Source organism: Cucurbita maxima, unplaced genomic scaffold (genome assembly GCF_002738345.1).
Source record: "Cucurbita maxima cultivar Rimu unplaced genomic scaffold, Cmax_1.0 Cma_Scf00025, whole genome shotgun sequence".
NCBI lineage: Eukaryota > Viridiplantae > Streptophyta > Magnoliopsida > Cucurbitales > Cucurbitaceae > Cucurbita > Cucurbita maxima.
Window position 1 is genome coordinate 3240912 of NW_019272041.1, and position 11209 is coordinate 3252120.

Here is an 11209-nt window from a genome sequence, read left to right on the forward strand (position 1 = left end):
ATTTAAAAAATATTGATTGTCATTTGGTAAAATTAAAAGCAAAATCACACGCCCCTAACTATTATTAGGAAGAGAATATCATTCATTTAGTCGTGTCGAGTAAGATCATCATGTGTCGAATAAAAGTTGTAAATTTTGAAGACTTAATCGTCGTGAAAATTTTACCGAACTAATAATTAATAATGATTTGAAAATATATTCAAATTAGAATTTTAAAACAAATTATTAAGACATAATGCAAATATACATGGACAAGGGGTTAGTGGTAAAATTACATTAAAGAAAACAATATATATGAAATTCAACCATAATTTTCAACCGTAATTCAGTTAGTAATTTGTGGGCCGGGCTTCAGAAAGTTGGGCCGGATCCGGCGGCCGATGACCGATTTCGCTCAGAGAAGTGCAGTATTTAAAGGCAGCTAGCGGCAACCGAAAATGACTTGTAACCACCGATGGTAAGTTCCGCAGCTCCAGACTCTGCCACCGGCGCCGCGTCGTCGTTGCCGCCCCCACTGTCACTGCCGGCTCGAGTCCGGCGTCACCGGTAGTTACACCGGGGCCCTTACGTGCTTGGGGCGATGAAGAAGATGACGACGTGGAATGTATTAAATATTTTTTTAGTTGAGAGAAAATTGAGAGTAGCATGAAATAACATTATATTTGTAATGACGTGTTCTTTGAAAATACGTGGCATGGTATTAAGAGGCGACGTGGAAAAACTTCAACCGCAGTTGTGGCCACGTAGCTGGCCAATCTCTGACAAATTCCATTTGGGGAAAGCTTTCCGACCCTCCCTTGCTCGATTCTCCGTCATGGCGACCCGCCTTCCGAGGACGAAGCTATTCTGGTCCCCAACATCCAGATCATCGGCCGACGATTACTCGCAGATGGCCGTTCTCATCAGATCTAGGCGAAGGTGGGCGTCATCGTCGTCGTCGTCGTCGTCTTCTTCGTCTTCTCCGCCTAGCAAGTCACAGAAAACGGAGAAGAAATTCGTGGACCGTCTTTCATCGGTGATAGACGCCGTCAATGACCGGAAACTTCCTCCGGAGCTTCGAGGTCAGCGTAACTCTGTCAGGTCCTCCTCGCTTTACTCCATTTCACTTACCTGCATATCTGGTTTGAGCTCTCAGATTAATTCCTCCTTAATCGGTTTTCCTGATGTGATCTTAATGCTTAGTTTTCGTTGAGAATTAGCTAATTTCTGAAACAGAGTTTCTATTCTATTACAAATTGCTCGTGTTTTTATTACTTCTGCATTCCTCATTCTATGTGAAGATTATTATAGCAAGAGGATAAACGCTTTTTTCTGGAGATTTTGATCCCTTTCATGTAATTCACTGTCACACACTGCCATTCGAATGTTTGAAACTTTATAGGTATCAAATTGTCTACCAAAATTCAGCAAGTAATTAGCAATGCTTCCATCTCTGTCAAAAAGAAAAGAGGAAAAAAAAAACCTTAGATGTCCATTTTGCAATTAGTATAGCCACGAATTACAGACCTAATCCTATTATGCTTTGGCCTATATGCCATCATTTCTGTGTAAATCTATGGTTCTTCTTTACCTTCTTTAACATTTTATTTAAATTATTGTCATCTTCAACTAGACGAACTTTTTGTTTAATTTTGGTTATGTTCATCCTCACTGAGATAAGCCTTTTACTTTTCACTTTATTATAGATCTCTGCTTTTCACCTACTGTTTTTTTGACTTAGCTAGAATATTTTGGATAGGTCAGAAACTGATCTGATGAATCTTGTTGAGAGGAGGATTTGGAATTCCATGGAAGAAGGGCAATTCGAGAACTTACCAGGAAAAGGGAAACCTCTCAATCTCTCTACTAATCCCCATGCTGATCCAGCAGAAGACACACTGTACCGAATCTTGTCGAAAAATGGATGTGCACCAGAATGGGTTGAGCTCAACAAAGAGATTAGGAGCAATATATCTGTGTGGCGATCATCGTTGAAGGAAGCATTTGAAAGTAGAGGCAATGAAGATCTTTCAAAATGGACTGAGAGTTCAGAGGCTTTGAAAGTGCAATTGCAACACATCAATGACAAGGTCAGTTATCAGTTTTCTGATTCTTAATAATGGAAAGTTGGGTTCTAAATTCTAATTCAGTATCAGGTTCTTCGTTTCTCCCCGGAAGTTGGTCAATTCAACAATTCCTTAAACCTCCCAACTTCAACTGGGCGGCTGGGAAGCAACTAGCAAGTTAATGGTTGCTTGTTGGGATTGAAGGTGGTTCTAGTGTGGGGAAGTGTCTTTTTCATATAAATGCATATAAAAGATCATGGCTTATGCTTCTAAACATCTAACCTCTTAGTTGAAGATATATATCCTAACCACAAGTGGGGTCGGGAGATTAAACATCTAACCTCCTCTTAGTTGACTATATCATGTCATAACCAGTTAATCTAACCGTTTAGTTAATTTGTGCTCTAACTGATCTTAACATTCTATTCCACGACCATTCTGCAAAGGTGTAGTAAACATAGTTTCAGTTTCCATTTGCAGGTTTTTCGGTATAACTTAATAGTTCCTTTTGGCCGCCAGATGTCTGGATTGAAATGGGAGAAAGAACTGGATCGTCTTGTAGAATGAGACAACCTGTTTCTCCTCTTTGCAATTCCACCGCCCCAGTTTTGCTTTCCAGGTCAGAACCATTGAACCAGCATTCATGTCTCTACAGACAGAAAAACTGTTCTAGCCGTCACATAAAAGAGGAAAGAAAGCTCTTTTGGCATATAAAAATGACTGTCAGTCGTCTTGTATCAAATCCGTATATCTGCAGTGCTTATCTAGCTTATACTGTTTAAAAATGTTTACATAGAATTGTGGGTTTTGAGTCATACCCATTTTTCACTTTATGATTTTTAATTAGGTTACATTCACAATATAAAAGAAATAGTAAAATGTACTGTTCTAACTTTTGATAAGGATTCTTATGAATACCTATCATTAATACAACATTTTACAGTTTAATTAGCATAATATATGATGGATGAAACTATATAATAATGTAAAAATATAAGGACCAAAATAGAAAAATCATAAAAATATATGAACCAAGGTAGAATAGAGTTTAATTTATAAAGTGCAAGTGAAGTATGAGGATATTAAAAGTAAAAAGTGAACGGATATCATTTTTTACAATGATTATTACAAAGAGAAAAAACGATCATCAAAATGAAAACAAAGAATCAAATTACTGTCATCAGTAAAACGAACAGACTTTCACAACTGGTAAAAACCCCATCTGGGATCCAAATGATTTCAACCTCTACTGGAAAAAGTGTTTGTAGTAGTTGCATAAGCAGTAAAAGAGTAAGAATTTACATGATCAGTGTCGCTATCAATGTTCTGCAGTTCAGCTCAGGTGGTGGTAGCAGAAAGTTGAATGAGAGCTCGCCGGAGGTAATCCATACGCAGCTTCTTGTATTTGTGAGTAAAAGAACCCAAATCTATCTCTCTGTCAAGGAGCTGTCTGTGCAGATTGTCCGACTCCTCTTCAGTCTCCTTCATTCTCTCTGCATAAACAAAGTTTGGATTCAAGACCAGATTAAGTAATGGAGAATTGTGTGGTGTGTGAAAATGCAGAAAAGGAGAAATAAATTTTTACTTCTTTTCTAATTATACAAAGAACTTCCTTTCAGTTATCAGTTTCAGAAGTAGACTTGTTTGGTAACATTTTCTTTGTAAAAACGGTGTCGAAAACAATTTTAACCGAACACAATTTTCAATCCTAAGCTTCGAAGATTCATTCTCAAAAACAAGTTCCAAATTCATGACCTCTTCTTACTATCTATGAAATTATGAACGTCTTACTAGCCTCTAGTTGGAACGTTACAAGGGATCCTTTAAACTACTCTACTCATTAACAGACATGGGAATGATTCTTGTAGGCCCCGTCTCCTTGGAAGGATATGTATGCCCAGCCTCCCTAGCCTTGAATTCAAGCCTAGACGGTAATTATCAATGATAACAAAATCATAAATCCAATAAACAACTACTACAATATACCTTGAAGCCTTCGGATAAGTGAAGCAGGAGAACAGTGGTTCAAGATCTCCTTTTTCTTTCGGTCAAGCTCGTTCAGCTTCTCCTCGGCAGCAGCCAGTTCAGTTGTCCGGATTATTCTGCACTGTGGGAGAATGAACAGGAGGGCGAGTGAATTCAACAAGCAAGAGAAATAACTAATTTTCTGATAAACCCATACCTGGTTTCTAAGTTCCATGATGCGTGGTTCCTTTTCCATGTTCTCACCTTTTCAAGTTAAAATGATGGTTGAGATTTGTCCCATAGAGAAATGCTTAGAAGGAAAGGCAAGCAGAAAAGTCTTTAAAAAAATCTATGTTACTTACTTGCAAGCTGAAGAGTTTCCTCGCGCAGCTCATCTCTTAGCTGGTGAAAATTATTAAAAATTGAAAGCAGCAAAGATCCAATTAGCAAACATTTTAATTTACAAAGAAGAAGCATATAAGAGAAGCCATGATATTGGGTAGAAGCTACAATAATATGGACCAACAACAAAAACCACATGACAAACATAGGAAATCATGAGGAAACAGTTATAAAAGATTGATTTTCACACATGGAGCCAACTGATATAGTTGCAAAGATCCTCGGTTAACACGAGGTGGTTATGAGTAACTAGAGTTGTTTCATTCACATATCTAGGTGTAGTCATCACTAAGATATTCAATGTATAAAACTATTAGGCACGTGTTAGTCATGAAAGTCCTGATTTTTTACTATTAGAATGACCATAAGCAGCTTCCCAACATAGCCGACATCTCGATGGTTAGGGATTCAAGCACAGTGGGGTTGGGATTTTGATCTTGATCGGCCTCAACATAAGGAGGTTAAAGTTCTTGTTGCGGCCCCCAAACTAGAAATGGAGCATACAGAAAGAAGAATACAGACTGCATCAAGGCATGGTAGAGGCGCAGCTGAGGGATCCTTGGAAGAATAGATCCAGGCCAAAACCTTCTACCCTAAATTTTCTTCCACCTATGATGCTATTCTTTAGGATGTTGCCAGTTCACCCCTTTAATTGAAAATAAGTCCAAGCTTATTGAATTCAAAGCCAAGAGCGATATAATAAAGGAAAGAAAATCCTGTGCTTTCTTTGAAAATGGAATTAACTCGGCATTGAAATAACAATGAAGATATACAGGATGAATGTTCAGTGCTTAAAAGTAGTATACTAGGAAAGATCAAGTAATGCTCTGCAATTGCTAGTATGGAATCTGAAATGGTAAAGCTGCATGAATGAATAAATAAATAACCTGCCTAAGACAACCATCAGATGAGCATGTTAATCCTCTATCAGAAACAAACAAGATATGAACTTTAATTTCTTACATTTAAGCTTCACAATTGAGGAAGTTCAAGAACTACAGGGCAAATGTAACTTACGTTGTTCTGAATTTTAATCTGGTCGAGTGAAAGGAGGAATTGATTATATGCATCCTTATCCGACAATAGCTTTCGTAACTCATCAACACTGCCCAAATTAAAAAGGGAAGAAAAAAAAGAGAGTGATCAATATCCTAAAATGATGAAACCAAGAAGGTTGCAATCTGGTTCAGGTATTCATAGCGTAAATTTGAAATCAGAAGCCACAAAATTAATATTAAATAAAAAAATGGACAACACCACCATAAACGTGCAAACATCATAGGTTTACTTACGAAAATGATTACTAAAAGAATTTCCTAGTCCAGAAAATAAAAGTAGAAGACACTCAAGGTAGCAGTTTGGAGTTTCAATTGAAAAAATAAAATAAAACGCAAGAAAAAAAGATTGAAACCACCTCAATTTCTCTAACCTTTTTTTCCTCGGAAAAAATGAATTAGTAGACGGCACGAAATTGCAGGGGGGGGTAGCCAAGACCTTGCCAGCGGATGTTACAAAAAGCTCTTCAAAATGGAAAAAAAGACACATTGTTGACTATAACTGTTGAAAGGAGTAAGTTAAGACCAAGAAAGAGCCACAAATCAGACAGTCTAGGAAACAAACATAGGTCTTCTCTCCATTTCAAATGTTGACTTTAAGACAGAGCTCGATATATGAACATAGTGATAGTGCCTTTCTATTAAGACCCCCTATAATTTTGTGACTGTATGTAAGAGAAGAATGAAGATGTCAAGATTTTCTAACCATCAAAAATAGATAATGGGAGAACTCTAATTTCTAGAACAATTGTTGGGTGAAACCTCTAAAAGTTATCTCTTCCAGATTACAACAGATTTCGAGCACCGAAAACATAGTCGTAAGAGGTTTTGTTTAAAAAATCTTTGTAAGACAACGGGATTGAGAAAGCCCCAACTCTGATCATATCCTAAGGACACTAGAGCAGCTCCTTTAATCATATCCTAAGGACAAGAGAGCAATCTAACAGCCATGCTTGCAGCTCCTTTACTTTTCTTCATGATAGAGCCTATTTTATGAATCAAAGTCTCTATGGATGCATCCAAATCGCTGCAGTACCAAAGAAGATTAGATTGCTGGAATTTGTTGTTGGCTGGGCCTTAATACGGCTCAAATGCCTTCAAGGAGGCGCATCACAACTTCTATTTATCACCAAGCTTCTGCTATGGGAAATCTTAATCATCTCTTCCTCCACTATTCCTATGCTCAAGCCCTGAGGTCTTTTCTTTTATGCAAGATTTCAATTTAGCTTGAAACTTCAGAATTTTTAAAGAGACTTCTAAAGAGAGAACATTTTCAGTACTATCCATTTTCGAGTTTCACTGTATACCTATATTACCTTTTTTTTTAACTACAGTTCTTTTTTCATTAATGTCAAATGAAGGACTATTATACAACCACTTGGCTATTCCGGGTTAATTGCTTACACCCTTTATGCTGCAGCTTTTAATCCATCAATGACGTTTGATTCTTGTTTTTTCATTTTTTAACATACACACCCACACAAGAGATGGGTTTTCCAAACTTCAAACACATTAAAAAGTAGGCACTAAAATTTACTCAATGTACAAACAGCCAAATAAAGGTCAATAGAACTGAAACAAATAATCCAAAAACCATCAACTTTCAAATATGAATGTTCACGAGGAATCAAAGAGTGGGCAAAAAAGCATTATTTCGGGTAGTCATGGACCTTAAGCTATACCTTTTGTCCTTCAAAGCAGAAATAATGCCAGCAGCTTCAGACGGTGAAACGTGTGATGGAGATTGTGGCCTGGAGGAGGTGCTACCTGGGGTTCCAGGGCGAGAGGAGCTAACAGAAGGTGGATACCATGATTGTGTGATAACATCTTGAGGAGGACGTACCTGTTCTTCCTGAGATCCCCTGAAAATAGATACAAAATCACTCAGAGGTTTCAATACTATGCAAATCACATATGAAAAACAATAGCTCAAGTGGAACCAGATCAAATCACCAATCAACAAGAATCGTTGCAAGTTTGCGACTAAGAACAAAACATTTCCTAAAAACTGAACAATGGGGAAGTAAGGAAAATCCAGAGCTAATGAGGTGGAATACATTGCTCAGTGATCAAAAGAAGAAAACAAAAAAAGTGATGCTGAATCCAGATGAAGGCATGCTAGTCCTTTTCCCAAACATGAACAAATTCTCCACAACATGAAAGATCAAATACTCTCCCGCAACTTATATGTGGTTTCTTTCCAGCAAGTACAAACTATCCAAATTGCTTCTTCAAAAAGTTGGCAGGCGAACGAACGAAGAACTCCAAATGATCCTTCCTTTCCGTGCATCACTTCTCAAATACACTTTGCAGACATCTTTTAAATAAACTGGAAGGGATTGAGGTTATAGCCTATTTGGAACCCAAGAAATTGGCTTTGCCAACTGCGAACTGTCCACACAACATTGAGTAAGCAATGTGTCGAACTGACAATGCATGCAGTCCGATCAGATCTATGCAGAGCAAATCTGTCCCTCAGTCACCACAAACAGGACCAACCTTCAATCTAAAGTATATAAAACAGCCATCCGCTGGACCTTGTTACGAGAAATTTTGACAAAATACAGCACAAAAGCAGATGCTTGAATAAAGGAAATTCAAACAGCCGGTATTGATCCAACTATAAGCTACTAAACCCTCAATTCAAAGCCACAGAAACCGTAATCTATTTTCTAACCAACCAGCAAATCCCAAACGAACTACGAACCATGTTCGATCCAAAACCAAGTTGAAAAGGCAGCTTCATCAAGAAAATGATGCACAGACTAGCCGGAACGCCCAAAAATCGAACAATCAGAGTTGCAAACGAATTACAGAAGAAATCCCAATCCAAATAAATGAAAGTGGAAATGAAAAGGAGAAAGAGAAGAGATCATACCAAAACTTGAACATCGGTCGGAAGGATAATCGATCCCGGGGTTATCAGATGAAATTAGAGACAATACTACGAAGGGGAAAAAACAAAAGTACAAAACTCTCGGATTAAGAATCCTCCGACTGACGAAAGCAAGGATCCGGCGGCAATCAGACCTCAAATTCGTGTCCGTGCGCGCTTTTGCTTCCTTAGCCAAGAATCAAAGTCCGGTTTTTTCCTCTTTTAATTGATGGAGTTTGAAGATTATTCCGACTTCTAATACCGGCGCTGTCCATTTCTCGACCTTTCTTCTAGCCTATTTATTTATTATTTTCTTTATTAAATAATTTTCTTGGTTTTTATTTTCTAAAATTACAGTCATGAAAAAATATAATTTAATATAAAGGTAAATTTCAAAGTTGCCCCTTTTTCTCATTTTATTATCAAAATCGTCCATTAAATATACAAAATACCATAAGTAGCCCTTCCTTTAACAAATATTAAATCAAACAAACTGTTTCTTCCTATTAATACTTGTTACCATATTAAAGCTCAAGCTATAATATAAAAATATATAAAAAAAAAAATTAAATTAAAAGGTTCCATTTTGAAATAAATAAACATTGTGGGGGTTGAATTGAAAAGTACTTTTTTAGGGCCGACAATGTTAGTTGGGCCGACATTATTATGTTTCTGTAACCCAATCTAACTGGGCCACGATTAAGGGCCCATGATTCGACTAGCCCATTTACTTTCGAAATACAAAATCAGTCATTAAATAAAAATCAAAATGAATTTGTTAATATAAGTTATAATTATTAAGTATTTCTTAACCCGATCACTCTGGTCTTGATCTATTCATGCATCATTTATTTACTTTGAGTGTCATATGTCTTGTAACTTTCGTCTTAATTCATCTTTAAAACTTTATATGCTAATATAAGTACAGTTAAATAATATTCAAATGATCCGCTCGCTGTTCAGCCAAAAAATTTAAACCGTTATGAAAATTTAAACATGGGTAATATAAATTTATGCCTCTCAATTCCGAATTTCATAAATTTAGAGTAAAAGTCGTTGTTTTATGCATCATTCAGAGTTAAAATATCAAGCATTGAAAGAGTAAAAGCCGTTCCATCGAATAAAAGGAAAAAAAAATAATAATAAGGCTTGGCAAAATGGGGAAAGGCTTGGCAGCGCAGCAAGGCGCATGGGGAGGGGGCGCATGGGCGGCGGCGAAGGGCAGGGCAAATGGGCATTTGGGCATTTTGACAAACAGTTAGTGGGCACAAAAACTAAGATGGATGCTTTAATTTGTGAGATCTTATGGAGATTGGATAAATGTGATTGAATCATAAAGTTGCAAATATTAAAGCATTTATTGAAGACAAGGCAAAGCAAGCTAGCTAATCATGTTGGTTGTTTAACATTTTTGTAATTAGCATAAAGTTAAGTATTCTCTCCATCACCATCCCCCATGAGCGGACGTAAGAAGGGACAACGGGTCCCGACCCTAAAAATTTTAGCATTTGTATATGTTTTGTATACAAAAGTCGACCCAACAACTTAGTTTTGAATATCATTCATGTCATGCTGATATCATATGAGAATATTCTATATACATACATTCACCGGGTGAAATTCAATGAGTTGGTGACCTAAGCAACCCAAATAAAGTTCATAACCCAACCTAATTCGGTTGTAAGATGGTTCCTTTTGTATTTATTATTTAAATATCAAACATTTCGAGTGGTGGGTTCATCATATTTAATTTATTTATATTTATTGGGGTATTAAGAATGGTGGTACAAAAGGAAGAAGAATGTAACGTTTGACCTAAAATTGGTCTACATTCCATAATGAAGACACGTCAAAATCCAATGTTTTTTTTTTTAAAGGTGATGTTATAATGAATAATGCATTCACTCAAGTCCTTTCACGTTGATTCACCATATTATTAAATTCGATACATCTTTTAAAATTTTGGAATCCAATAAAGCAAAATTAATCCGGAGCACAAAAGTAATTTTTTATTTTATATATAATATATAAGTTAATTATAAAAAGATTTAAATTGTGTAGATATAAAATTAAAATTTTAAAAATATTAGAATTTCATAAATTTTTTTAACTCAAACTTAAATTTACTAATAAAATTTAAAATTAGAATTTATTCAAATATGAAGGTCTAGAAAATAATTCATTGTTAATAAAGCAAATAATATAATATACTTACTGAATTGTACTCCACATGAGGAGACAAAAAAAAAAAAAAAAAATTAAAATGGTAATATTTTATTTGAAAAATGATTATGAGGTAAGTAAGTGGATATATTTATATATAAAATTTAGGTAATTATTGGGAGGCAAATAATTTAATAATAATAATAAATAAATAATAATAGAGGAGAGATATTTAAAAAATCCAACTGTCAGGCATATGGGCTCATAATGGCTCCAACTGTAGAGCCCTTTACGGAGCCACAGCTTTCAACTTTCTTCGCCTGAGCTTTCGGGGTCCCACTCATTCCCCCTCTTAGGTTTCTTCTTATTATTAATATATATATTTTAATTATATAAAAAAAACATTCTTCACTGACACGTTGTACCATAAATAGATAAATAAATAAATATATATAAAATTTCATATTTAAAATTCAATTAAAGATGACAATATCTATTAGCAGTGTATTTAAATTATTACAAAATATATATATTCCAAACTTTACATAAAAGATTCGAATCTAATTCCATTTCATATGATTCATCGTCCACTAATAAAAATTCTCTTTTTCTTTCTTATTTTTAGGAACAAACTTTTGCCTTTCACGAAAAGCATGCAATTAAACTCATTTTATTTTATTTTATTCTATTTATAATTCCCACAA

The 11209-nt window shown here is 35.6% G+C and overlaps 2 protein-coding genes across 2 annotated transcripts; one reads left to right on the plus strand and one right to left on the minus strand.

The window, feature by feature from the left end:
• The first annotated feature begins 753 nt into the window (after positions 1-753).
• LOC111498294 (dnaJ homolog subfamily C member 28-like) lies at positions 754-2999 on the plus strand. The gene is made up of 3 exons (XM_023149424.1): positions 754-1080; positions 1739-2069; positions 2526-2999. Exons 1-3 carry the CDS (start codon positions 815-817, stop codon positions 2610-2612), a joined length of 684 nt encoding a protein of 227 aa, XP_023005192.1. The 5' UTR covers positions 754-814; the 3' UTR covers positions 2613-2999.
• A 90-nt stretch (positions 3000-3089) lies between these two features.
• On the minus strand, positions 3090-8634 carry LOC111498295 (vacuolar protein-sorting-associated protein 37 homolog 1-like). Its single transcript, XM_023149425.1, has 7 exons — positions 8346-8634; positions 7150-7329; positions 5430-5517; positions 4373-4412; positions 4228-4274; positions 4032-4152; positions 3090-3538 (listed from the first exon to the last, which is right to left on the minus strand). Exons 1-7 carry the CDS (start codon positions 8357-8359, stop codon positions 3384-3386), a joined length of 645 nt encoding a protein of 214 aa, XP_023005193.1. The 5' UTR covers positions 8360-8634; the 3' UTR covers positions 3090-3383.
• Positions 8635-11209: the final 2575 nt, after the last annotated feature.

Coding starts and splice junctions, on each gene's coding strand:
- LOC111498294 (XM_023149424.1), top strand. CDS start 815: ATGGCGACCCGCCTTCCGAGGACGAAGCTATTCTGGTCCCCAACATCC. Junction 1,081..1,738: donor GGTCAGCGTAACTCTGTCAG/GTCCTCCTCGCT, acceptor TATTTTGGATAG/GTCAGAAACTGATCTGATGA. Junction 2,070..2,525: donor TGCAACACATCAATGACAAG/GTCAGTTATCAG, acceptor TTCCATTTGCAG/GTTTTTCGGTATAACTTAAT.
- LOC111498295 (XM_023149425.1), bottom strand. Junction 5,518..7,149: donor TCTGCTTTGAAGGACAAAAG/GTATAGCTTAAG, acceptor TAATTTGGGCAG/TGTTGATGAGTTACGAAAGC. Junction 4,413..5,429: donor AGATTAAAATTCAGAACAAC/GTAAGTTACATT, acceptor AATTTTCACCAG/CTAAGAGATGAGCTGCGCGA.